The sequence below is a fragment of the Enoplosus armatus genome, chromosome 6 (genome assembly GCF_043641665.1).
Source record: "Enoplosus armatus isolate fEnoArm2 chromosome 6, fEnoArm2.hap1, whole genome shotgun sequence".
In the NCBI taxonomy this organism is placed as follows: domain Eukaryota; kingdom Metazoa; phylum Chordata; class Actinopteri; order Centrarchiformes; family Enoplosidae; genus Enoplosus; species Enoplosus armatus.
In genome coordinates, this window is record NC_092185.1 from 10,882,324 (window position 1) to 10,909,576 (window position 27,253).

The following is a 27,253-nucleotide window of genomic DNA, read 5'->3' on the forward strand; positions in this document are numbered from 1 at the left end:
GTCAGCTGCTCTAATGCACTCACAGACTCCTACTTGACTAAATTCCATTAATCCTCAAAGAAGCTTAGCCATTTTTGCCCTGACGCTCACTCTCTTTCTGCATCTTGTTTTACAGAGACACCATTGTGTAATGGTAGCTTATAAAAGAGGATGAACATTAACAGGGTTGTGTCCCCAGGACTTTAACTACTGGATCTGTCTGGTGGTGCACTACGAAGGCCTGAGCCAGTGGTCTAACCAGAGACTCACTACTAAGTTTACTCACATTGGGCCTTAGAAGAGTCTTATTGACAGCAGCTGCAGGCAGTAGGAGAACACAGAAAGCGGCAGCATGACTGCTGAACCAAGGAACGCCTCTCCACACAAGAACCCCCCCCCCCTCCTCCTCAGTCTTAATGACTAACCAGAATGAGAAGTGGAGGAGAGGAAGAGCCTGGAAGAGCCTGATTTGTTCTGCATGCTAAATATGGCCTGTAATCTTTATTCCTCTGAGTGCCTTATTAAAAGTGAAAGGAAGATGAAATCCCACCAGCCAGCCCATCCTTTCTGCTGTTTATTAGAGGGGGCTTTTCCTCTGTTAATATTGAGGTTATGGTAACCTTAGTGGTGATAGATGCATCTTGTGACTTCAGGTAATAATAGCAATGATTGATTCCCACCTGAACCTTGGAGGTGTAATCTAGCAGGATGGAAGAGATAAAGTGGCAGCCAGCGTCTGAGAGATACACAGAGAGGCAGATTCCATCCAACGGTGCTGTTTATCATCCAGCAGACAACAGCGCCCTGTCAGAATTTATGATGTTTCCCCTCGTCTCTAATTCATCATCCATTAACTACTCTTTCTCCTCCTAAATCCATCTCTATTTGTTAGTTTTATCAGTAAGGTTAGGATGAAAAATACCTGTGTGTTAGTTTTTGATTCTGCAAGAAGATTAATGCGATTTTTGAGTGCAAGTGTGTCACATCAGTCAGATCTGATTTGATAATCCGAGTGAAATTCTTCCCTCAGTCGTGGAGTTTGTTGTCGACTTGAAGCCAAAGTGGCACACAGTTGCTATCATTTGCAAGAAGACTTAATATTTTTCTCCCAAGTAATTTATTTAGATTAATGCTGGGATTGCATTTACACTGCAATTACATCTTATGGCAGGAAGTCCACAAAATACATTAATTTGGAGGGGAAAAACAAAAATAACCATAAAACATTTCTTAGGAATCCACACGGTAATATTCAGAGCACAGCACATTTTGCATCATTTCTTTACCTTGCCCTTTCTACGCAGCTGAAATGATTCCCACTCGTGAATTTTTCTATCATTATGTAAACAGATAACCAGAATGAGAGAGAGAATATGATCAGCATATTTTTGTGCCTGTATTTGCATTATGGTGCTTGTGTTGGAGCACTAATGAAGCTCAAAGACAAGTGGAGTCCTAGATAATTTTTTTTCTTTAAGCCCCACACCTTTCCTGTTGTAGAGCAGCACTAGATGGCACATCTATTATTCCATTAGCAGGTAATTAATGACTCTCATTTGTGTAACTGTTATTAAGCCCTTTGAAAGATTGTTTGTGTTCAGATGAAATGAAACACATCCCAGAAGCCATCCATTGTGGCGGATAGATTAAAAGAGCAATAAGGCTCTTTGAAAAATGATATTTTATCAACGGTAATTTTTCACCGTACCTCAGGGGCAGCGATGACAGGAAAACACTGCAGTCCTCCTTCATGTTGATATCCTTTTTTTAGTCAAAGTACCAGGGGAGTACACTAAGTGTGATTTATTCATCCCTTGACCAGTAAAAGGTGTCAGCCAGGTGAAAATGGATGCTGGGAGAGTATTGACAGGAGAAATAGCAGTGCAGTTGTCCTGCCCTGTCACAGCATATAGGAGGAGGAGGATGAGGATGAGGGGGGTAACGTGTCCTACACTCTGGATGTCTAGTTCACATCTGTCTGACTCTCCTACAGGGTGTCTTAAAAATCTATTCTCTGCTTCTGATGAATATTTTTCATTTGCCGTTAAAGAAGAACAATTGTACGGACATTTTAGACATTTCTGTTTCCTATGCAAGCTACCTATTCTATATGATATTATAATTTCTTTTTTTTCCCCTTTTTTTTTTTTTTTTTTGAGGTTTTTTTACTTGTATCCTGGAGTGCATTGGATAAATCTCAGACGGGAATCTGATTTCCCACATGAGCAGATCAAATTGTCTCTTTTGTTCATGGTTTCTATCTGCCAATGTAAAAAGATCGAGGTTTCTTTTTTTCCCTTTTCTTTCTTTTTTTTTTTTTTTTTGAAACTTATTGAAGAATAGGAGGATGGGGGAATCAAAAGCAGTGTGTCTTGTGAACAAACACCCAGCCTTTTCCAAAGAAGAAGCTGTGTAACACGGGCACTGGCATTCCACAACTCCAGCTGGAAAGGCACAGAGCATCTCCTTGGGATTTATATTTAGCATTTGCTATGCTACTTATAAAATATTTCATAAATAATGTGAATATATTAGACGGGGAGAGAACTGTCGCCAGTCATTCCATATGCACTGCCATAGCAACAAGATGTTCCGCCTTTATCTGTTTAGGGCCCATGATTCTTAAACTGTTCATTGCCCACGTTTCCTTTTTTAATCAGAGTGTGTTTGGGATCCCCTGCAGCAGGGATCTAGATAAAAGGATTAACTCTGCCTCTACTAGTTAACCACGTTTAGACTTTGCCAGGCAGGCCCTCAAAATGAAAATAGATGGATTTCAAATGCCTACATCAATGTGTTTTGATTGTGTGTCATCAAGTATCATCTGGCAATGCATTTATCAATTTATCAATAATTATAATAGCAAGGACTACAGGATAAAATCAAGACAACTTTACGTCTGGCAGGTGACTGTTAATTATGATGACATTTTAATTGTGTCATTGTGTGTACATTTCAATATTTTTCCCATTTTTATTTTGCATTATTTTAATATGCATATTTATTTTGGCTCTCTAAAATTATCCCATTCGCTGTTTTGTTTAAATGTAAGCTGCCTTTAACTCTCTTGACAATTATATTTTCCTGAAATTGAGACACGGTTGCTTTTCTCCACTCCAAAGATATGTTTTTTCTTCCTTTTTAAAGGGAAAAAAAAGAAGATGGAGACGTCTGCTCTGTCTAAAAAGCACTAGTGGTTAAAATCACAGCCTGGTGAGGCTTAAAGAAACACAGGAATCCTTGACCAAGGTGCTGGCTGGTAGAAGATAGAAATCTTTCCAGCGGAGAACATCCATATGTATTCATTACTGGTTTTGATCCAGCAGGCCTTTTCTGAATCTGGAGGCATTATACCGGCCACTGCTGCACTGCCGGCTGGGTAACACAGTGTAGCAGGGAAGAGCTGGCTCCTTTGTCACTGCTGTTAGCATTAGCCAGAGATTTGCATATATTTCTCTCGGAAGCATTAAAGGAATACAAAAAAGACTAATTCACTATTGAAAGTCTCCCTTGCAAGATTAAAAGAGTCCCATTAGAAATGTATGACTGCTCATGTAGTTTTTATTTCATTTTTCTGTCCCCCCCCCCCCCCCCCTTTTGTTGGAGGCTTTGATTATTCGCCAGGTTGGCAGAAAAAAAATAGAAAGAAAAAAATTACAGCTGCCATCTTTTCTAATGCTACTTTGTTTTAAAATACACTTGCTTTTCATGGCAGTGGCTCTTTTTTCCTCAGGTTATCTCTATAGAAAACTCACTTTCATTTAGGAAAGGATTCAAATCTATTTTCTCATACTGGTATTGCCTTAGCTGACTTGTAATTTTTAAGTTTACACATTATATGGAGAAGACACAGATTGTTGTAACAACAACGAACAAAATGTTTCCCAGAAGTAACAATGATTTTAAACATTTTAGGGTTAATGTATGTAACATAAATCAAATATGACTTGTTTTTTCTTTTAAACTTATTTTTCTCCATCCTCTGCTCTGTTGGGTACAGTAGCGCCAGCCTGCCGCTGCCACGGTGGTACAGTGTACCACACAGACGTCTGAATGAGAACATGTGAACAGCATTCCCAGAGGGAGTGCCCACAATGCTTATCACTCTGACCTGAATTCTGTGACGACAGACAATTTTACAAACAGCTGGGGATCAATCAAAGCCCACTTGAAATATGCCACCTGCCACTTTTACATTAGGAAGCATGCTGTTCAAAATGGAACATTTTCACTTGTATTTGTGATTATTTTACAGGCAAAGTTGGTCTCCTCATGGGGCCTCAAGTGCCAAATGATTTATTCCTCCCCCCACTGCCACCTCCACTCTCCAGAGCTGTGGTAAAGGGGTGGAGGGAGGGGGTAAGATTTACTTTAAGTTGTCTCTAAGCCTGGGGATGCAGTCAACAAGGGAAGGATAGATATAGTATTTGTATTTAAGCTAAAATCCTGCGCCCACCACTTACCACAGCCCCCATCCCACCACAGTTTGTTCTCTACAGAGTGAGCATTGCATGAATTTATGATGCCATTAGTTTAGACACTTTAAAGACAAAGTAAATGAAGGAGATGAAATATTTATATCACCTAGAGGCAGAGAACCTGTCTTCATCCTGTATAACCTTGCTGTAAGTAGGTTGAAGGGTCTGAACTCACTCCTCCCAGGTACAGGTGGCTCCCCTACCTGTCCCCAGATTTAGCCAGGAGTCACTCCTCTCCCAGCAGGTGTCAGTGTTACTACTACAGACACAAGAAGATGTCACTGTTAAAACACAAAGATAGACAACTCTCTTGAGCACTGTAATGTCTTAAAGCTAATAATTGTTCAGAACAGCAGCTCAATACATAGTTAATCAACAGGTGGCACTGATGTTGCACCAAAAACAGGTGAATTAAACTTGTAACTACCATCTTTTCTGCCAAAACACTGGCATATTTTCTTTTGCAGTTCAGCAGAAGCTCTGCAGTCACCAGACAAAGCTCAGATTTTTTTATTTTTAGTCAGCTGGATTTGGGTTTTTAAAAGAGTGTGAGTTTGTGTTAGGTTACAGTGTTTTTAGTGAATCTCAAGGGCAGAATGCAAATTTCAACTCTACAAAATACAAATAAAGAAAGAAAAAAAGAGCCTCAGAAATTCACAATAGTTTTCATTACACGTCTGTGGTTGAACTTGAACTTCTCATTACACTCAAAGAAAATAAGGCAAACATTTCCTCTGGACCGCATGCCGCCTCTTGGGCCTGGTCAGTCGTGTTGAAAGTCGCTCCCAGACAACCGAAAAGTGGCAGGATAAAAAGGAGTGGAATTCAAGTGTAGCCACAGGATGAAACAGATGTGCTGGCTGTGGTGTTAATGTGAGTTGTTTTAGCCAGACTCTTAACTCTCCTGAACACAGTGAGCTTGGTCTTCCCCCATCTGGTGTGTAGAGTGTCAGTCCTCCAGAGTAATGTTCGACACGAGGTCAGCAGAACACCACAGACTCGCTACATATGCTTCACAAACTGTTGCAGTTGGTCAGGAGAACATACATTATAATCCAGATTAAACCGGATAATTAGCTCTTTGTGAGCCATTAATTCTGGCAGGTGAAGGGGGCAGAGGGGGGAATAAATAATGTGGCTGTGTCTTGTGACACGGTGCTAAAAAATGGGCATCTTTCCAACAGCTCATTTCAACTCTTCTAAATTGGCCTCATTGTGGATGAAATATTAAATGGCCAGCCTGGCTATTACTGCTGACTTTTACGGATTGGATGCTGTTGTACTTAATACACCGGTTCAGTTGTCCCTTTTTATTCCTCGGCAGTGCCCTGTCCGCCCATGATGTATTGCACGAGGAGCAAACTCTCTGGTACACAATGGGGTTTCAATCCATGTGAAGCTCTCTGGCTCTGGTCCAGACTGCGAGCGAGGAGCAGTCTGATCTGTGTTGTCTGAAGCGTGTTCTCTGCTGTGGAGCATTGCCTTCAATAGGGATCCTTTATGGTGACATTATACTTTGGAATATATTTCAATTAAAAACTAGCTAATTGAAAACAATGTGAAATACATTTTTGAGAAAATGAATGACGGGCAAATTTGAAAAATTGTGCTCAACTTTAACGGCTATATTTTAAAGTTCCATTTGAAGAAAAAAAATCTGTAATTTGTGGTTGCTTTGCGATTCAAAGTGCAAAAGTCTCTTTTACAGTAAACTAAGATTTACGGGTTAAATTTCTTTTGCAGTGCATGGAATTGAGTAATCTGCTGAAAATGTAAATTTCATTTTGATAAAGGCATATGCATATATGTTAACATGCTAACACGCTAAACATTAGCATGTTAAAGTCAAACAACAGTATATTAATGTCCAACAGCTATTAACATAACATGCTAACTCTAAGCAGCTGCTCATTAGAAGTTTCTGTTTTGTGCTACTGGTCAGGCTCATAAAGTCTTAGCCTAATTGTAATGCATACCACCATCAGTAACTTCATTAACAAATAGGCTTCATGGATTGACTCTGGTTTCTTAGTAGTTACTTTTTACAAGAAAACTGGTGAATAACAGACAAGAGTGAAATCAAATATTTTACTGTGTTTGATAGTCTATTGGGGTCCACAGAACAATGCTTGTAACATATGCAGTAAAGATTCTAAAAAAAACATTATTAAATCGTTGTCTTTAATAGCAGAGAATAGATAATTTCACGGTTCAGAGGATGACTGAAAGTAACTTCATGCTTCTAATTAGTAACAATGAAGATGCTATTTCTTTTCCTTTGATTACGCTTCTGTGAAATATGCAGCATCAAGACTGTTCAGGTGTAAAAATGCCGTTATCATTAGGCTTATTCACAACAGGATGACATTATTGTCAATCAGCTGTGTGAAAGAAAAAGACTGAGTAAACACAGTAAATATATTGCAATACTACATGGGGGAAAATGTTTATTTAATACTTTAGGTTTGTTAAATACTAGAGGAACAAAACAAACAATAAACCCACCAAGTGACCCCCATCTTACACACACACACACACACACACACACACACACACACACACACACACACACACACACACACACCAAACAGACGAACAAAAAAATCACTTGAATGTTGCTACAGTATATAAAAGTTTAAAAGAGTTGAGTCTGAAATCATGGCTTTGAAATGTTGGGTACAATTGGATATTCTGTATTACAGAGCAGTATTTTGTTTCAAGTGATAATTTGAAGCCTTTCGTTCAACTGAATTATAATTTAATATCGCAAAACCAAATTTCAAAAAGTAAATATGAGTTCATGTTAAAGGATTCCTTTTGAAATTTCAGTATCAAATTTCAGTGATCACAGACACCAGAACATGTACTGCAGTTGTATGTGGGAACAAAACTCGCCCCATAGAAAGATAAACCTGAAACTATATATATACGACACGGTACAAATTGTGTTTGGCTTAAAAAGGAAACAGACAGGTCAGCTATAATTCTTTGGCGCTCTGGTGGAAGAATTATTGCCGTACACGAGTGCGAGCAGCCAGGGCTCTCCTGAAGAGGGACGTCCCCCTCAGCATCATCCACAGTGGGGGAGGATGTGGCTGTTTTTCTGCCTGGGAGGAAGACGTTGGCCAGGGACCATAATGCCTGCAGCCGCTTGCAAAGCCCCCCCCCCCCCCCCCCCCTAAAATATTCATCACATAACTTTTCTGTGTGACTATATGTTTTTAGCAGATGGTTACATCTTTGAGTGGAGAACAAAGTTGTAAAAGGAATATGATTTCACTTGTTGCCATGGGAACAGAGATGGATGAAGATGTTTCATGGTTCACTGGTTGCCTCGTCTCTGCTTGCGCGTTTGTGTGTGTGTCTGGATGAATCTGCACGTCTCACTTTGTCTGTATGCCTCTGAGTGTACATATATATGTACGCGCATGTGTTCGCATAAGGAAGGGCTTTATGTAACTATTGAATTTGTAGAGAGTAGCAGACTCTGCTGTCACTTAATTTCTCTGAAGGATATTATGTTAAGTTGCTCAGTGAAAGGTCAGTGCAGTTCCAAGAGAGGATCATTTCCTAATACACTATTACAAGAAGTATCAAGCCGCTAGTATTATAGAAATAATAAACGCTCTTGTCAAAAGCTCCATTCAGAGCATGATTTATTTTGCTCTGTGATGGCGAAGTGGTGCTCATTTCACAGTGTATTAGCTGACTGTCTAAATAGTGACGATTCAGTAGCATGGCGACTCATTTTCACGACACATGAAAGGGAGGATCTGTCGATAAATGCGACAATAACAGCAGCCCAAGTTATCTTGTGCCGTTTTTTAGCTGCATTTCAAAATGAGTGTTCTCCCATTCGAGAGGAGCTAATTAGATTGTGTGAGTTGCATGATATGGGGTCCTACACATAAAAGCCTCGCTGTGGAGATGAGCAACGGTTGCCCGTATCCCAGACAGTGCTGATAGTAGAGCCACTCCTTTAATTCCACTCTCAAAAATCAGATCCTAATTGGGTGTCTGATTTTAGTAACTTGTTCAGCAATATAAGAAAATTGCTTTTTGAAATGTAACAATTTCAGTGATCTTAAGCGTCTCATTTCTCATTCTGTGCACTCCACTGAGGACTGTCTCTTTTCAGGCCTCATCAGGCAGTAATTGAAAGGTCCTCCTTCGCCTGTAAACCATTGACCCCATAGAATTTATCATGCAGTTCATTTGGGAGCATGAAAAACTGTTTATTAAGCCCATCAGGAGGCTCAAAGACGCAAAGGAGAAAATATTTTTGCGGGTAATTGTTTAAGATGGTGGTATATTGAGTTTGTTTTCTTGCACGAGTCCTTGTGTTGTACAGTTAAGTGCTCTTACCAGAGACCACAAAACACACATAAACACATAAAACACACATACAGTCATGCACACATAAAGCTATTAAAATGTATTGAATCTAACTTGGCGGCGTGCAGCTCTGAGACACCAGGTGAAGAATGTAGTTATTAGAGGAGGCACCTGCAGACTGAGCATGGAGCCTTTTATTTTTTTTTTCCTGTGACAAAGAGGAAGACAAAATTTCCACAGAGGCATGTATGAGTGGTGAAGTGTAGCTTAATGGGATGGTTTTATTCATCAAGCGAGGTCTGTGCACTCGTCCACTGCGAAGCTGCCTTGAGGGACAGTGAGTGATTCCGACCACTCAGCCTCATTATGGAATCATATTAATATTTAAGGGGTTGGAATTGAGGAATAAAGAGGGTAATTGATAGCATCAAAATGGAAGGTTTTGAACCTTGATACAATATGTGCTAAAAAAAATGCAGCTAAACCAATCCTCCCTATTTGTAAGTGATAAAATTGTTGAGTACAAATCTAAACCTTGAACCTGGTTGTGAATGGCACTCAGGGTCACAGACTAGAAGGAAAGACACAAATGACTGGCTGATGAGTCGTGCCAAGCGGAGGAGATTGAGTCATAGCATAAGCAGTGGTGTTTTTCTCCCTTGCTGCAGCTAAAGAGCCACGGGCCATCCTTTTTTGGAGAAAGAATGGGGGAGAAAAACAACACAGGCCTATTTGTTTTTATTTCCTGTTTATTTTAATCTAGATAACCCCGCTACACAGGGTTATCCAGATTAAGTACTCAGAGAAGGACAGTAACCTTTAAAGTCTTCGGTGTGTGTGTGTGTGTGTGTGTGTGTGTGTGTGTGTGTGTGTGTATGTGTGTGTGTTAATCAGCTGATTAGACTGTATGGAAGGAAAGTGACATGTAAGCATAAATGAGTCTGCAGGCAAGAAGACTGTGAATGATAATGATGCTCAGGAGTTCTACTTAGCATAACATAAGGGACTGCTGCTTGTGCTCATGGCATTCTTCAGAACGTAGTCAGTGGACTTTGTTACAGAGTAGCACTAATTAGGCTTTACCACATTTAGCCAGCGGCTCTACAAAACCACCATTGTGGCTCGTTTCTGGATCTTGTGCATGATTTAGCCTGAGCGTTGCATCAGCCAGTTCTGGCGGATGAATGCTAACTTATGAATGCTACTTTACCTGTTATGAGAGCACAGCATATGGAGATGCAGCCGTACAGGTGCAAGCAGCCTGTTATTTGATTGTTACCCAGAGATTGATAATCACACAACAAAGGCGTCACGATGATGTTCAGTCTGGATGCTTTTTAGATAGAGCAGGAAAAAAAATGCCAGTACACAGACAGATTGTTAACAGATGCCAGCGCACCTGTAGCTCCTAATCGAGTTCGTTTTCTGTTTTAGGGGGAAGAAAGGTGTTGGACGGGCAACAGGCCTGTCATTCAAAAAATGACACAATAACAGTGAAACATAATGATGGTGTTGAAGCAAGAAATAACTGTAATCATAAACATACACATGATCTATTTCATTTAACGTCAAACTGTAATAGGCTTGCATGAAAGAATACAAAAGATTAGTTCATATTCTTTATAGTAAAAAGAGGCAGCAAGTAACCAAGCATAATTTTAATAATCACTTTTTAATCTCACCCTACGCTACAGCATTAGGTGCCCCTGTGTCAAGCGAGCAATTGCACCTATAAGTAATAATTTGGGCAGCCTCTTCTTATAAGGCTTTGTCAAAGCAAGTGAGTGTACATGCTAATAAGACCTCACGACTGAAAGGTTTGCACAGGACCATTTTTATTTTTGTACACAAAGTATAAAAAAGAAGCGAACACAAAATTACACCATTTGATGTTTGATCACATCTTTTCTTTGTGTTGCTAATAGAAACAGTGGGAGTTATAAAGACCGTAGTAGCTATACAAAGGCTGTGTTGAATGAGGGATGTGTGATTAAGCAGCAGGGCCTCAGAATACTAAGATGTGGTGTCTATTGCCTGAGAAAAAAACATTAATGCACTGACTGCAGCCAGTGAATCTTTTTTTTTGTGGAGTGCCTGTGTTGGTATAAATAGATAGCCAATTTGTAAAATCGTCCGCCTGAACATAAGCATCTTGGGCCACTCTAATTGGTCAATTTCCCGCCTGTATTGAGTGCCTAGATTGATTTATTGCCTTTTTTAAAAGGCCGTGGGGACCCACAGAACAGCTGTGCCAGCCGTCCGTGCCGGAATTGTTATGAAAACAAGGGGCTGAGTGCTGAGCGTCGGACAGCAGTCACGGCAGCAAACGGCGAGTAGAATGGAGCAGAGCGGCATTGGCAGACAGCTGGCAAAGACAGCGTCTGCTGTCTGGCACCACTGGAGATGCAGGATTTATTTCAGCAAACACTGCTGAGTGGAGAAGCCCTGCCCTAGTGGAGATCTCTCCCTTTCTCACACAAACACACAACCAGGAATTTGCTTGATTACCGCAATGTCTTAATCATATGAGAGCCTATGTGATTGGAGCCAGAGAATAGACATTTTTCATGTCATGATATCCCCCCATCCACTTGACATGGAGAGGGCTCAGAGAGAGCGGATTTGAGTGCTCTGTCTCTCGGGGCTTGAGTGATAGCTTCCCAACCTGAGCGTATCTTGGCTGAATCTGGCTATTTGTGAGCAATCATACTGATTTACTCTCCTGCCTCGTATCACGGCTGAAACAATTCCATCACATGTGAGATTCAGAATAATAGATCTATCTACTTCTGCACATGTGACCTGTCTGAGCTCTGCTGTTTGTTTTTACGAGTTCCTGTCAAAGTGTATCTCAGTGTTTAGAAATGTGAATGGCGATCTCGAGCGATCGTCGTTCTCTCACAAGTAGCGTTTGAGGCAGAAAAGCAGCGTTTAGGAAAGAATGTTTTTGCTTCTCTTACCTTCTCTTAGGTGTAAGCTTCAGCTTGACTTATGACCCGTGTGGGAAGAAACAAAAGCGTTTGCTCAGTTTGGAGAATGTTTGAACGACTGTGTAAGTGTAATGTGCATCTGCTCTGTGTAACTCAGAAAAATGCTTCCTTAAATACAAGCACATGCCTGTATTTCCTCTCGCCACAACACATTTTTTCCATCTGGTCTTTTTCCCCCCGCTTTTTTGATTACATTAGTGAAAATACTTTCCCGGTGGATACCACACATCGCATGCGATGCTCATACACTTTATTTCCATGTGTTTCTTTTAATTTCAAGAAGTAACAATGAGGATAGTTGCAAATAACCCTTATTGTGTGGTTCGGCAACACTCGCATTCACTGAAACATTTGAGATAATCCACTCCATGTTGAAGCATCTACTAGAAGCATCCTAGCCCAGCCATTGACTCTGGTTCTCTTGTGAAATGTGAGAGCAGATAGCTAAGTGTCTCCTTTTTGAACTGTGATTCTTAGAAATTCCTGTATTTAGCACTGGGGATTGGGAGCCTGAGTCTTCCACAGGCATTTGAATGCACATTTCGTGAGTCCTCCTCCAAAGGCAAAAAAAAAAAAGAAAAAGAAAGAGAGAGACCAAGAGAGTGTGTGTGAAAGAGAGAATGAAAGAGAGAGAGAGAGAGACGGAGAGGGAGAGAGTAATCGCACAGTCTTCATCTAGTACTTAACTTTAGGAAATATGAGTCTGGTTGAAGATGAAAGGGACTTAATCTCAAATGCCTCAAATGCCTCTCTCCTCTACTCTTTCTCTGTCTGTCTTTCTCACTGCCTGCTGTCCACTGGGACTGGTCCATTCCAGCACATTGGAGTGCATTATGTAATCCCCTCCAAGTCTCCACGCCCTGCAGTAATGGTTTAATTAGGGGAGGGGAGGCAGGCATCGTGGCATTCCACCTGCCATCACTTCTCAAACATCCACCAAGTGATTTCTACACCAGAGACACCTCTCAATCTATCAGTAGTCCTCCACACTCTTTGATAAACACTATCTGATTGATATCTTTTTAAGCTGTTAGCATTGTGGCTGCTGATGCATACCGAGATGCAGACTTAACAGAGCTTGTCTGTTCATTGTCCCCCGTGCAGCTTGTGGCCCCAGCCTCCTATCCTCTTTCCTTTTCCTCCAGCAGGCTCTCGCTTTACCCCACCCAGTCCCTAGCCAGCCAGCCAGCCAGCCAGCCAGCCAGCCAGTGCGGGCGTGCTCAGTCTGTCAACACTTCCACAGCACTCAGAGTGTTTGAATGGAAACAGGAGGAACCATACAGACTTGCCAGAACAGGCCTCAGAAACAGGGGGTTAATACCAGCTAGAGTATGATGTAACTCGGTCTGCCACACTTAAGCCTTTCACTAGTGAGCTCCATTCCAGTTGTGTGGATGGTAAACATTTTGAAATTGTTAAGTAATAATGTTTACTGCTAACACTGTGCAGGTTTACATTAGACATGGAGGGATTTGTTTTTATTATATGAGGAAACGTGAACCTTCATTTGTATTTCTGTGGTCTAAATCACCAAGCTGCACACACACACTGTATACAGAAGAATTATTAGGTGGTTTATATTTAATTTATTTTTCAAATACTTTAACTTAATGTATGTTTTTAAACTTCCTGTGTGTAGAACATTCTCAAATGAATTATAGAAGTGCAGTAAAATGCCTTAGAAATGAAGACTATTATGATGGAAATGGTATATTTTTTGTTTTGCCATCTACTCTGTTCATTCAAACCACTATGACTTGGTGGAGTATTATTTCTGTGTTATATTACAGATTAAGGTATCTGGAAAGCTGCTAAAATAACAATTAAGTTATTAGATCGAGCATGCAAACTTGGCATATTAGTTAACATTAGGATTTTATTGTTAATGAATTACTTAAATGCAGTTTTGCATGTTGTTTAGAAGAAAGAGGGTCATCTGTTAAATGGAAATGGAAATGGTGCTCAGAGGAAAGACATTTACAGGCAGAAAGAAAATAAAAACGGCTTGTGATGGCAGCTACGTGGTGACTATTTACTGTTGAATGACATTCTGTCCAAAGATAAACACATCTAACCATCGTATTTGCATGAGTTTTCCCTTTGTTTTGAATTAAGTTTGATCTTACCGTTAGTTGTCTCTGATAGTCAGTGTCTGACTGGATAACCTAGAAAATCTGTGATTTCACCCAGTTATGTGTTTTTTGCCTCTGGACTGACAACAGCTAGAGCAAAACGTTTTTCTTTCTTTCATACTGTTGCACTGTAGTTCAAATGCAACTTTGCATCTTTGTCTTCTGATGTTAACTTCATTTGTATTTCAGTGGTCTAAACCACCAAGCTGCACAAACACACTGTATACAGAAGAATTATTAGGTTGCACTACAGTTCAAATGCAACTTTGCATCTTTGTCTTCTGATGTCAAGTCCTATTAGTCAGATGTCATTTTCACATAGACACCAGCAATGTCGTCACACTGGAAGAGGAGTTCAACCTGCAATTTCTTGACTTGGGGGCAGCGGAAACAAGTAATGAACGCAACATTGACGTGTCATCACGTTTTAATTTCGTATGACGAACTTGTTAGCAAACACTTAAGTCACTTCACGGAGCAACATTATCATTCATTTGGAGTCGTGTTTCTGGCAACCAGATGAATACAAGTCCATATTCACTCTCTCTCTCAGCTCAGTTTTTGGTCTGTAGCAACTCCTCAGGGAAATATCTGGCTCTTTAGCTGCTAAATGCTCCACTATGTTCACTCGCTAACTGTGTCTGTCTGCAGTTTGGTGCTGAACAGGTAGTGTGTAGTGGATTTTTTCACTGAAAATAGCTGCATGCTGCGGCCAAAAACGACACGATGAGAGCCAAAACAATAAAGTTGCAGACCGGAAAGCTAAACAATGAGCTGAAACTCGCTATAAAGCCCCGTAAATCTGAAAGGAGCCGCAGATTCAGATGGTAATTCTCTGTACCTTCATCACTACGAACAGCCAGTGTCACATTGTCATTCGATACGTTGTTGTTATAAAAGTAGTGATTATAGTCGCTTTAAGAACATAAGATGCAGTGAAAAAGATGCAATAATTCATTAGCTACCTAAAACCATCATGAAAGGCACAATGATTGTTACTGTGTAGTTGTAGCTTAGCCCCAGTTTGTCACAGAGGTAGCCATCGGTTTCTGTAAAAGATGATTAACCAGCGATGTTAGAAAAACCCAGGTCATTTAAAACCACTTACCATTTCTGATGGTATTTTTCCTCAAAGACTCCCCTATAACCATCTGGATGAAAAAATATGCCTTCTGCTGAATGATGAAAAATATTCTTTTAACCTGTTACGACTTCCTTAGCCGGTGGGCTGCCATCTTTGTTTTGATTTGGAAATAAAAATATTACAAACAAGTTGGTCAAGTTAGCAGAATACAACCCTGTCAATGGCATACTGTAGGTCAATTGTGATACAAACCTGATGAGCAAAAGGCTTGTTTGTTATCTCAGCTTATTGTACCTAAAATACTGACCATCGAATTTACCATCAATTATTTGTTTTGTTTATTAGCCTGTTCAGTTACAAACCAGTAGCCTACCAACACTGAGTGAGTTAAGATCATCTGAAGTGAAGCACTTCTGTTTGACTGACTGACCTGAGTTAGGCTCCTGCTGTAGGAAAGAAAAACACCTTCTAACAAGTTTATTTCAGTTCCATCATTCACATGTTTTGTATTGTGTACATGTTGGCTGTCTGCTCTCTGCAGTGTGCGATGAGGTGGGTGGGGTGGAGGAGTGACAGCTGTCATAAAATACTATAACTGAGGGACACGAGGTCCAAATATCTCTCATCTACTTTTTGATATTCTTAAATCCTTTATGCAGCATACAGGGTATTTGTTCAGGACCAGCCAAAGAAAATTACAAATTGCAGATTGTTGTGACTTCAGTAGGCTTCCTGAGTCTTCATTAAAGAACACCTGGGCCTCATTTGACCCGGTCGTTCATCACAAACCAACCTGTAACATATTACAATTTTAACGGCCTTTCTTGATATGCTGTATAATCACAGAGTTGAGTTGTGGCTTGATGTGACTTGTTTATGTTGGCGCACACTGTAGTGAGCCCTCCAGTGCTCTTCATGTGAAGGGCTTATCAGTGAGTGACGAGGCCAGCCCTACTCCAGGACGGGAATCTGCCTCTCCCAGGAAGAGAGACTGTCCTTGGGTCAGGATTCACATGCACGCATGCGCACACAAACAAACGCAAATTTTGCATAGGGTTAACAGCACTTCCCTCACTGTTCTCACTATCCTGAAGGTCTGAATAGAATTAAGCAGAATTTGATAATGACTTATTAAAAACTGTGGCTGAATAAATGAAGTGTGTTGTGTAGCCATTAAGAGGACGGGAGCTATTATGTTAAACGTTTTGATTTGTGAAGTGGGGTGTGGACTTGCTAATCCAGAGACAGTTGGGGATGCTGGCGGGAGGAATCAAGCCATGCATATAATATGAGAACATTAGGTTGATGTACACAGACGGGTGCTTCTGAGCAAGAGAAACAGGGATGATCGATGAACTCCAGAGAGGGAAAAAATGTGGATATAAAATGAGCTAAATCACCCCATAAAGCTTAAGTAGATCACAGTGGTGTTGAAAAATCCACAAAATGTCAACAACAGATAATTTAAAGTTAACCTACAATTTTATCTCTATAACTCCCGATCCCATTTCAAAAAGTATTTCATGTTACAGCTGAAGGCTGAAAAGCTATATCTATTCATAGACAGATGTTACTGTATTATGGCTCGGCCGAAGCAGGCCAATGAGGATGGAGCATTTCTCCTCTGCATTTTCCAGGCCTGACTGCCAGACTTCGTCTGAGACTGATAAATCACCCTGCCCCAGCCCTTCTCCTGTGTTTTCTTTTCAAATGTAGAATCGATGGATTTTTCCTTCATTTCATTGACCTGTGCATAATGGTGCTCTCACTCCTCTACCATTGGGAAGGAGCCCAGCGCTGCAGACGTGCTTGCCCAGGCAAAGACAGGCGGCCTGGGCTTTGTGTTGCTTATTGTTCAGCCTGGAGAAATTAATGTGCTGTGAAATTAGCATTTTATCTGACTGCAGATACAGTAATGGAGGCAATTAGAGTGCAGGGGAGAAGCAGTGCTTGGGGTAGTGGAGAGGTAAGGGACAATCCTCGAGCTGCAGGAGCCCAGCGGAGAGTTGCACAGCCGGCCTCACAGATAACACAATCGCCTCCGTCTGGCAGGCAACACAGTCTGACTAGAATGTCTGTTGGTTAATAAAGAACCCATTCGTTGTATGAAATGACACTGTATCGTTTTGATTAGCTAACTGGGAAACCACACTGGAGGGAAAAAAAAGACTGTAATGCAATATCTTTTATTCATATGTTAGCAGGAAGGGTGATCTTTTTATGCATTTGAGACTAGTGCTCTGCTGTTGATTTATACCTTTTTTGTTTTTGGGAGTCGACAGAACTGATAGCTGAAATTATTGGAATGGGATGGGGGTGAGGCAATGAAATCATTGCACATTTTGAGCTTAGATCATTTCTCATCAGTTATTTTCAGACATGACATTGTGTATTTACAGCTGCAGGGGCACATTGTCAACTCTCTTTATCACGTCTCCAGATTGAAATTGATCTCTCCGATTGTGAGCCACGGGCAAGGAGATGGACCTTATCAGATGCTGCGGAGCTGCCAGTACGCTATGTTGTCACCTGAAGCCTCGTAGATTGTTTATTTATTCTTCAAAAGACTATCTGATGTGGTGCTGGAGGGGAGACGCTAACATAATGCTATGTTTAATTCTTGTGAGCTCAGAGACAATCGTGACACCAACCTATGATCCTGTTCTGGTCTGCTGAGGTTGTACCTATCTCTGCAATATGCCCATACAGCGTTATTAGACACTCATACTGTTATTGCATTCCTGTGTTATAATGTACTTATGGAACGGTATATCCCACTGGCTTCCCCCGAACATCCTGTCAGGGTCTGAGTCAAATATTGACATAGCTTATAGTTACAACTGAAAAAATGTCTTCAAAGTTTGCCGTATAGAGAATAGATGAAGTGTTTTCTCTTTGGTCCACATGACCTCCTGAGTGGTTTGTCTGTTTAGAAAGAGCACAGTCAAACAGGTGCACAACGACTGCTGGTGAAGAAATCCTTTAAGTATATTTTTCACCACAAAATATTTTGCAATGGTAAAATGGAGCTGGGTTTTTAAAACAAAATCAAATTTCAGATTTTCATATCTGTATTAAATATATCTGTTTTTCAGCGATGAGATCTAATAAATGGGTGTCTTCTTCTTGCATTTCTCATGCGATTATAAGAGTAATTATGGCACTATGAACGCACTTTCTTGTTATTACTAATTCTCTAATTTTCTGCAAACATGTGGGTTCAAGCAAGTGTAACAGAAACTTTTATTTTTTTCTTTCTTAAATCTGTTGGGGCGAAGCCAGCCACCCACCTCCGGTCCCCCCTCTGCTTTTCTGAGTAAAGACAGCATGACTTCTGCAGTCGGAGGATCACGCCCAATAAGAACATTATCCCAAAGAGTGCACTGGGCTGGCAAGAGTCTGAGATAATACCCCCTTCCCCTTAAACTCCACCAGCTCCAGCTCACAAAGTAGAGGCAGAGACAGGGAGACCTTACCAAATGATACCCCACAGCACCCATGAAACCAATTGTTCCCCCGCCACCTTATGCTTTAGGGAGAAAAGCGAAGGGATAGCAGGATGTCTGCATAATATCCTTATTCTGAAACATGAGGGTGTAGTCTGTGTGTCCATTAGTGTCAACACACCAATGCTAAATGGACCTTGGCTGTCTTTTCTTTTTAGCCGCAGAGTGTTTCTCTGTCTGTGTAGTTGGTCCACAGGGTATTATCCATTCTGATTGGGAGGCTGTGCTGCCTCTGAGGAGAGGGAGATAGATGAGGACATGCCACAGTGCTGAGGTATGTGTATGATTAGAGAGGCAGCCCTGATACCTGTCACTGGCAGCATGTTTACGTGCTAAATGATGCTGATCAAATGGATGAGTGCCAGCAGTGCCGCAGATGAATGAGAGGTCTTAAGCAGTCATTTACAATATCTTCGGTGTGAGATTAGCCACATTACACAGTGATACTTACGAGCGACACCTTTGTCAGAGAGAGCTCATCTTGAAAATACAAATGGGATTCCTGCAGCCCCGTGCTTTTCTTCTCTCGCTCTCTCCCTTACAGCTCGTCATTGTGAGGCGAATTGAAAGGCTCTCTCCTTATTAAGGCTAGTGTTGAAGTGGGCAGTGTTACGCAACAGAGTTATCTGCTGAGCAGCCCTGGCTTACAGCAGACGAACCCCGCTTTTCAGAGCCCGTGCCTTCTCTGTGCTCCCTCACTGATCTCAGACCAGGTGTTGTGGCTTAGGCTGACATTCAGCAAGGGGGCCGAATCTGTCCCGAGTCCAGCGTAATCAGAGGGCCCCAGGTTGAACGCAGACCTGGCCCAGGGCCCCACATCTTGTTTGAGTTAACAACACGAGCTGAATGGCCTGTTTACAATCTCTACAGCAGGAGCAGAAAACCTCACTAAATCTGTCTGGATGGCTGTCAGATGTGGAACAGATGTGCTGAAATGGAGGAAATTATGTCACTTCTTTTTCCCCTCTCTCATGTGACCATGATGACTAAAGAGCTGTGATCAGGGTGATGTGATTACGCAGAGGGAGACTCGCACTGTGGTGACAGTTGTGCCATGTCTGTGTTTTCTTCAGCGGCTTCACTGGGCACACAGCAGGGGAACCGTTCCCTACATGCATCACAATGCCCTCTACAGGTGCATGTTGGTGACATTCTTTTTCCTCACTAAATCTGATCGCTCCGCAGTCCTCGCTGCCACTGATGGCAAGCAAAAAATAAACATGTCTTTTGTCTTAATTAGAAAATCCTGCAGTGATTTGCAAACTCTGTAAAGAGAGCAGACGAAGGCTTCATTGCTTAAAGTCACATGCAGCTAAATTATCAGTAAAGACCACCTGGGTAAAGAGTTCCTTGTAAACATTGTTCCTCCTGAAAAGGAACAATAAAGTGGTCGGCCAGTCTGTGGCAGCATTAAAAATGTACACTGTCAAAGGTAAAGGAACAGCGTGCTTACTTTACCTCAAATATTTATTCACTCTCATGGGCCGTGAAAGCTTCAACGTGGATGGCTTGAAGGGGTCAAATATAGAGTTGTGCTTGTGTGTGTGTGTGTGTGTGTGTGTGTGTGTGTGTGTGTGTGTGTGTGAGTGAGAGAGAAAGAGAGTGAGAGAGATACCTGGTCACACCTTTCTATCACTCTGGGCTTCATTTTGTGATGCTGCATCTCACTGAGGGCCACGCAAGGAATCAGAGTGCACTTACTGCCGGCGCCCAGGGACATCCATCACAATGGCTGCGACGTATACAGCCATATATCCATTAAGATGAGAAAGAATATGACTCTAAAGACTCTCTAAAGGCATTTTGTGTACAAGCCCATAACTATTCCTGCAACATCACCCGCCTGTCTTGACATGTGGCACCGGCACAAATTGTTTATGTGTTTATCTTTCTAGTGTGTCGCGCGGCATTGACTTGATTAGATTGTTTGTTTTAATGCATCTCCTGCCCCGTCTCCTTATGGATGAGAGGGCTCACATTTGCTAAACATGTGCAATGTTTCAATTATAGTTATAATTTACCTCGTTGCACTGGAAGGGGAAGTAGATTATGAATGCATGGAGAGATGAGAAGGTTTATAATGAATGTTAGGTGTATTGCCTTGTGCATGTTTTTCCTCTCATGAGCTCGTGTTTCACTCACTGTCCCTGTGTGATCACTATACACAGGCAGACAATGAGCAGACTAAGAGACAGACATAATGAAAGTGTTTTGTACAGTGAAAAAAAGTATATTTTTAGAGCTTACTTAAGTTTTAATTAAAGTAATGAAATGGACAATAAGGGCGTTGTCAATTTTTTTTGTGCATCTTTCTTCGCTTCTGTACATGCTGACACGTTGAGATGTTTCATTTTCAACAATGAGTCTTTTCCTCTGTCTTTTGGATATTCTTAAATCTCTTATCTTATTAATCTTTAAAAAAAAAAAAAAAAAAAGAAGGCTTTTTGCCGCAGGCTGCAGAAGAGGAATTTGTGTTTAGTGGATTCCTGTTCCCAGATGAGGAGAGCTAAATGAGTTTGGAGGCTTCCTGAATGCTCTATAATTGTGATGAGGCTCTGTTCCTCTGAACAATTAAAGATGCAGGAGCCCTGTCTCTTCTGAGATCCATCCCAGATCACTATCGTTGAGTCTTCCCAGTAAATCACACACACATTGCAGTCTGATGATGACCACCTATCTCTTTCTGCCGTCCGGCTACTACTTTAAGAGGAAATCTCAAGGTCGGCATCATGCCCAACGCTATGATCAATTTATTACTCGCTGTCAAAGCATTAGAGGGTAGAAACAGAGGACTTGCCAGTCTCCCCAGTGGTCTAACCCCCCTTTCCTCCTCTGCTCCTAGTCTCACATAGCAGGCTTTATTTGTCCCCTCAGAACAAAGCGGAGAACAAAGCTGCATAGCCGTCTGGTCTGTGGAGCTGTGTGGCTATGCTAATGTCTCTAGGCTGGTTGGAGTCTTATTGAATGGGTGAGCAGAAGAGGTAAATAAGCGTGTCTGGATGAGAGGTGGGGGCCAGCGGGTGAAAGAGATGAAGTAATAGACTATTCCAAGGGTCAGCCCATGTGAATGCAAATATTTATATAAGTGATTAAAATACCCTCCCCACATCCCGCCCACTTCATTTAAATGAGGAACTTAACTGTAAAACGATTCATCTCCTAAAGGCAAGTCTGAAAGAGGAAGCAGGAAGAGGCATTTGTGGGTGGAAAAAAGAGCAAACAAATAGTGGCGTAAATCTGACTCACTCGTCTTTTGCCTTCACAATGCAAAGATTAGAGCAGCAGGCTCTTTCGGGGATGCAGATTTCATCCCTTGCTTTTCTTAGACTTTCATCCTCGCAGTGACGAGTCTGTGGAATTTCACACTGTCACAGCCATTTCTACAAAGGGTCAGAATGGCTACTCTTGCTAGCAACATTGCTATCTTCATTCATTTTTACCTCTAAAAATACATGTGAATTATTTTGTTTGATGATGCTTTGATAAAACAGCAGGCTCTGTTTTTCTGTACCGATGCATCATGAAGTGGTGCTAAATCTTATAAATCAGAAGGAGGATCAAACCAAGTCTTTTTTCTTCGTATATATTTATCACAAGAAATACCTAATAATCCCTTTTGTGGGTTTGTATCAACAATGATCCTTTAAACTGAAGGGTTGAATGCATCCACTTTGTAGTGGCTGGGCCTTTCAACCTCAGAGAGAGCGAGATGTGAGAACCCCTCGATATTAGTTTTGTTATCCTCGACAACGTTTATCTAATCAAAATTCTCATATCACCAAATCTTTTGATTTCTTTGTATGATAGGTGCAACAAATGGATTCTCAAACCGTGACCTGCGGCAATTTGTCACAGAACCAATCAAGTTTGTCTCAGTCATCTCCTCATCTGATAACGGAGGGGAATCCTGAGGTGCAGACACTTTAACATGCAGCTGTCTAGATCTGTGTCCTGCTCTAATTGAAATCAGGATGCGATAACATGCTCATTATGGAGGAAGTCAGAAGAGATGGACTCGAGCCAACATCCCTGCAAGGGCTTTGCCTTGATCTAGTGTTGATGTGGCAAGCTTGACCACTTTTTTTAATATCAAAAATCATTGTCTCCAACGGTGTAGTGTTTCATCTCACAACCCATAGGCAGAGGTGAAGTTGAGTCAGTGTGCGAGTGTCTCCCGTTGCATCTGAAGCTGATTAGCCTATCATCATCTCGCAACAACATTGTTCCCAGTGTACCGCTGCTTGGGAGTGGAGCAATTTGCTTTTTATTTTGATGCCTTAATGAAAGCTTTGCGATGAGATACAACACTGTTAACAAGTCCACTAACAAGTGGATTGTTAGATCGCATCCTCAGGCATCCTGTTGTCATGTATCATCAGATTATGTGAAGTTTCTCCTGTAAAGGAATCCAAAGATCAAACTCCTAAATTGGATGAATCGTATCACCACTGACCTGATGATAAAATGGTCAAAGTTTAATTTGAATGTCTTTAGACTCTCACGTGAGGGCTTTGCAGCAATCAATGTACAGTGTATAGATTTAAAGTGTTTTTTCAAATAAGATATAATGAAGAACTTCAAAGTTTGTTGATATTACAATAAAACTCATCAAGCTGAAGGCTTTGTATGTTTATAGGTGGCGAGTTGTCTCAACACAAACAGTTATGTGGGTAAGCATCTGTAACAAAAATGTTAGATACAACAAATGTAACATCGTCAAGAACCGTTTAGAGATTCTCATTTGCATGTTTACTTCTGATTTCCACCTTTTCTGTTTATTCAGTTGTCTTCCTTGTTATGTAGTCTCCAGAGTAACACTTATTAAACTATAGTAAAAACTATATCAACACATCCTCTCAATAAAATATATGAAATTCTGATTGCTGTGGATTGATTGAACGGGCCTCGCATATCCACATTATGAAATAACAAACTTGCAAAGCAAAACACTGCTCAGACCAGGTTTGCTCAAACCAGGTTGTCAAAGAAAGTATTGATTCCTTCATGCCTCATCATCAGAGATAATTACACAACACTGTGCTAGTTACTCACTAATGGCTCTTAAAAGCCGGAATAAAACAGAATCACTGTAAAATATGACTTTATTGATAGAAATCCAACATAATTTAAACAGTGAATCACTTGTGATAATATTTTTTTTTTTGTCATACTGCAGCACTGCAGATGTATGTTGGAGAGAGTTACAGTAGATGGGCAGTAAAAGAGCTGCATTATGAGCTCAGCTTGGGAAAGTCTTTTGGACTATCTGATGTCAAAAGGAATTATTTCATTTCCTCCATCTAGGCCGTTTAGTGGTCATCAGGGAGCATTAGACATGGCGCTGCAAATCCCCCTGACTTTGGTGGGGCTGCAGCTTTGCTTGTCTGCCCACACCTTAAATCAGCTCTGTCGATCTGAGCGTGGCTCTGTAGATCAGCTTTGCAGATCGATGACAACAGTTTCTACCTTTCTGTCTGTTTGTACTGTGTTGACTTTACTCTATATATCTGAATCAGCTGGGTAACTTAGTTGTAACGAGATCTGTCAGTACAGCAGCTCTATATTAACAAACGGATCATGTTGGAAGTGTTTCTTTACGCAGCAGCATGGCTTCTCTCAAGCCTTAACAAAGTGCAACTCTAGAAAGGTGATCAATGTAAACGATTTTCTATCACAAATATTCAGTTGGGTGTGAGCAGATGTGATGGGAAATTGCGACTCATAAGCTTGATTTAACACGAGATGTGACCTTATGAAAAATAATAGTATGAAATAAATCAATGCAGTAATGTAAACATAACATGGTACACGTCCATTTATTCACATGAATTGTTTAATTAAATGACTGAGTGCCTGCAAAAGATGGCCCACGCAAATGTCACCACAAACAATGTATTGCATCTTATACTATTAAATCCTCTGCAAAGCACAATGCTCAAACACACTTTATTGTCATACATCAACAAGTATTTCATTAACCCACTTTATAGTAATGCATTAAAAATTGTGTTGTGTGTTTCCTGTAGTCCTCAGTGTCCAGCCTATTTATCTTGTCGTTCTGTAGTCTGGCTGTTATCAAGAAAGTAAACAAATTACTTGCAGCATCCCTTCACTTCAAACCATACATGGTGTTGCTAAACGATTAGATGTGTCGTCTCGTCTCCGTGACTGTCGTAGAAAAAACCCTTTTTTCATTATTTGTCAAGTTGTTCACAGCTGGTGAGTGTGGGGCTGGCTAAGTCATTTTCTCTCATAAATGTGCAGCAATGACAAGCTTGTTACTTTGTTTCCCATTATTATTCACTCCTCTGTAGTCTGTAGTGAATATGAGGCTGATTAAGTTGGACAAATACGGTACAATATGTTGACAGCAGCACCACTCTGTCACGGCACAGCACAAGTGAGGCCTTTGCCTGCTCACCTCCCCTGCTGAGTTTTGCATCACACCACTCCTAATACTACAGTCAGATGGAAACAGCTGGGCAGGTTGAAACCATGTTGGAGGTTGATCTGAATGGGGCAATGCATGTTGTTCCAACACTCTTCTGTTCAGCTGTGTTATACAGGCATTTAAAATACACAGTGTAATTTAATAAATGGATGCTATCTATGTTTAAACAACATTAAATGAACCCCCAGGCCCATTTAGATAGAGTTAAGAGAAAGAAGGAGAGAGACAGAGATTAAGCATGATGAACGTTCATTTGGGTTAACATGTACTTTACATCACAGGTCATCATTTTACAACCATGCTGTTGTCTTTTAATGTACTTTTTCATTGGCCTCCATCAATTTCCTCAGTCTAAAAAATATATCAGAAGAGTATACTTGCTGGAATGGTGCATATTTTATACAGTCTCCACATAAACTGCTTTATCAAGCAACAATAATGTAACATTGAACAATATAAATGGAGACTTGATTTATACTGTGATTACATCAATTCAAACTAGTTTTAACAGTCTGCTAAATTATTTTTGTATGACACGGAATAGAATATAAATCAATAGCTGTCTGAATTGGTAGCATTGTACATCCAAAAATCTATAACAATACAGAATGCATTTGAAAATAGTCAGCAGAAATGTAGAGTACTAATTTGTAGGTAAAAAGCTTGCAAGCACAGTCTTATGGTCCCGTAACTTTATTTGACACTCACAGTATGTGATGTATTTAATTCTTAATTTGTTATCTATTAGTAATTCATATGTAAATACAGTTGAGACTGTAAACAGTATAAGGCAAGGGATTAACCTGTGACAGCACTCTTTTACAGTATAAATGGGTCAAAGACGGTCAGAATGTGCATTCAGCAGACCTGCATCGTATGTGCAGTGCATGTGCACTGTATGAAAGGGATATAAGTGTCCCAGCATGTGAACTGTTTCTGCCTTGCATGGTGGCTATTGGCATTGTCTGCTCACAGTGGAGCTATGGGGCTTTCATTGCCTGTAGCGCTGCTATAATCCTGCATTTGAAGAGGATCTGTTCGGGGGACTGGAGACAAAGCATTCTGTAGAGGGTATCAAGTGTCCGCCACCAAAGCCTAGCTCCCCAGGCTGCCCTCAAGGGGGGTTTCCTGTGAGCTGCAGAGAAATCAAGGTGAGGGCCAGCTCGGTCTATGGGATTTGAACCTGGCCTCTGTGAGGAGCCCCAGCATTGGTCGAGGCAGGATGAGATCACAAGCCACCACTAGTTTGGTCCGTGTTTCACAAGGTCGATACAGTGACTTCTGACGTGGTTTGTTGCATTTTTTTTCCCCCAGCAATGCTCCACTGACCTACTTCCTTTTAATCCCTCGATGTGACTTTAATTGACTAGAGGGAGGGGCAGGGAGGAGAGAGGGGTGTGTCTGTGTGTTGTAGGAGGGGGCAACGGGTGCAGGAAAGGGGGAACGGAGGGGGGTGTTGAGTGAAGATAGGGAACACAGGAGCAACCAAGAGAAAGGGAGATTTGAGAGGTTGAGTGATTTCCTGCTGCCACTGCTGTGTTCAGGCCAGAAATTAATTTGATTCTGTTATGTAACTGTAATCATCATCCTCTCTAATCACATCAGTGGCTTTGTGAGACACCCAAAATAGAGGGATTGTGGGTTGGACAGGGGGCGGGGCAAACTGAAGGGTCTGGTTGCTGTGGGCCAAAGAAAGTAAATGGACGGGGGCCCAGCAGCAAGTGTATGAAAAAGACAGATGTCGTACATGGAAGGGGCAACAAACTTCACTACACAACAAAAACAGAATGAAATGTATTTACATGTAATTTCAGGGTTTTTGCCTTCAGTCAAACACATTGCACTCTGAATCTTGACCCTGAATCTACTTAATTCTGAGAAATGCGGTACATTTAGCTGCCATTAAGCAGTCCATTAGAATCTCAGAGGATTTTTTTGTGACAAAAATAGTTTTGCGAAATACACTTATTTGCTTTCTTGCTGAGAGTTGGTTGAGAAGTATTATAATATTATTCTCATATCTGTGCTCCAAATATGAAACTACAACCAGTAGAAAATGAGCTTCGCCTAGCGATTTCCCAACAACAGGGTTAGCAATCTCAATAGACCTTTTCCATGGAAGAATTGAACTAATAACATTAATGGTCACCTTACATCTGACTGTCCCAGTAAGCCCAGGAACTGGCTCATCTAAATGGAATGCTGCATCATTAATGTTATTAATTTCCTGCCATTACATGTCCAAAAAAATATTGTTAAATTAATTAAATTATTACATATATGTTTATTATGTATTTA

The 27,253-nt window shown here is 41.0% G+C and overlaps 1 protein-coding gene across 2 annotated transcripts in view; it reads left to right on the plus strand.

Moving 5' to 3' along the window:
- Positions 1-27,253, plus strand: part of roraa (RAR-related orphan receptor A, paralog a) — a 168,340-nt gene that overhangs the window by 66,828 nt on the left and 74,259 nt on the right. The window contains exons 2-3 of one of the 2 annotated variants that reach the window (XM_070906779.1): positions 12,972-12,998; positions 15,898-15,934. The exons of the other annotated variant lie outside the window; for it this stretch is intronic. Coding sequence (XP_070762880.1) covers positions 12,972-12,998; positions 15,898-15,934 — 64 coding nt within the window. The remainder of the gene's footprint in view (positions 1-12,971; positions 12,999-15,897; positions 15,935-27,253) is intronic. 2 annotated transcript variants of the gene reach the window in all.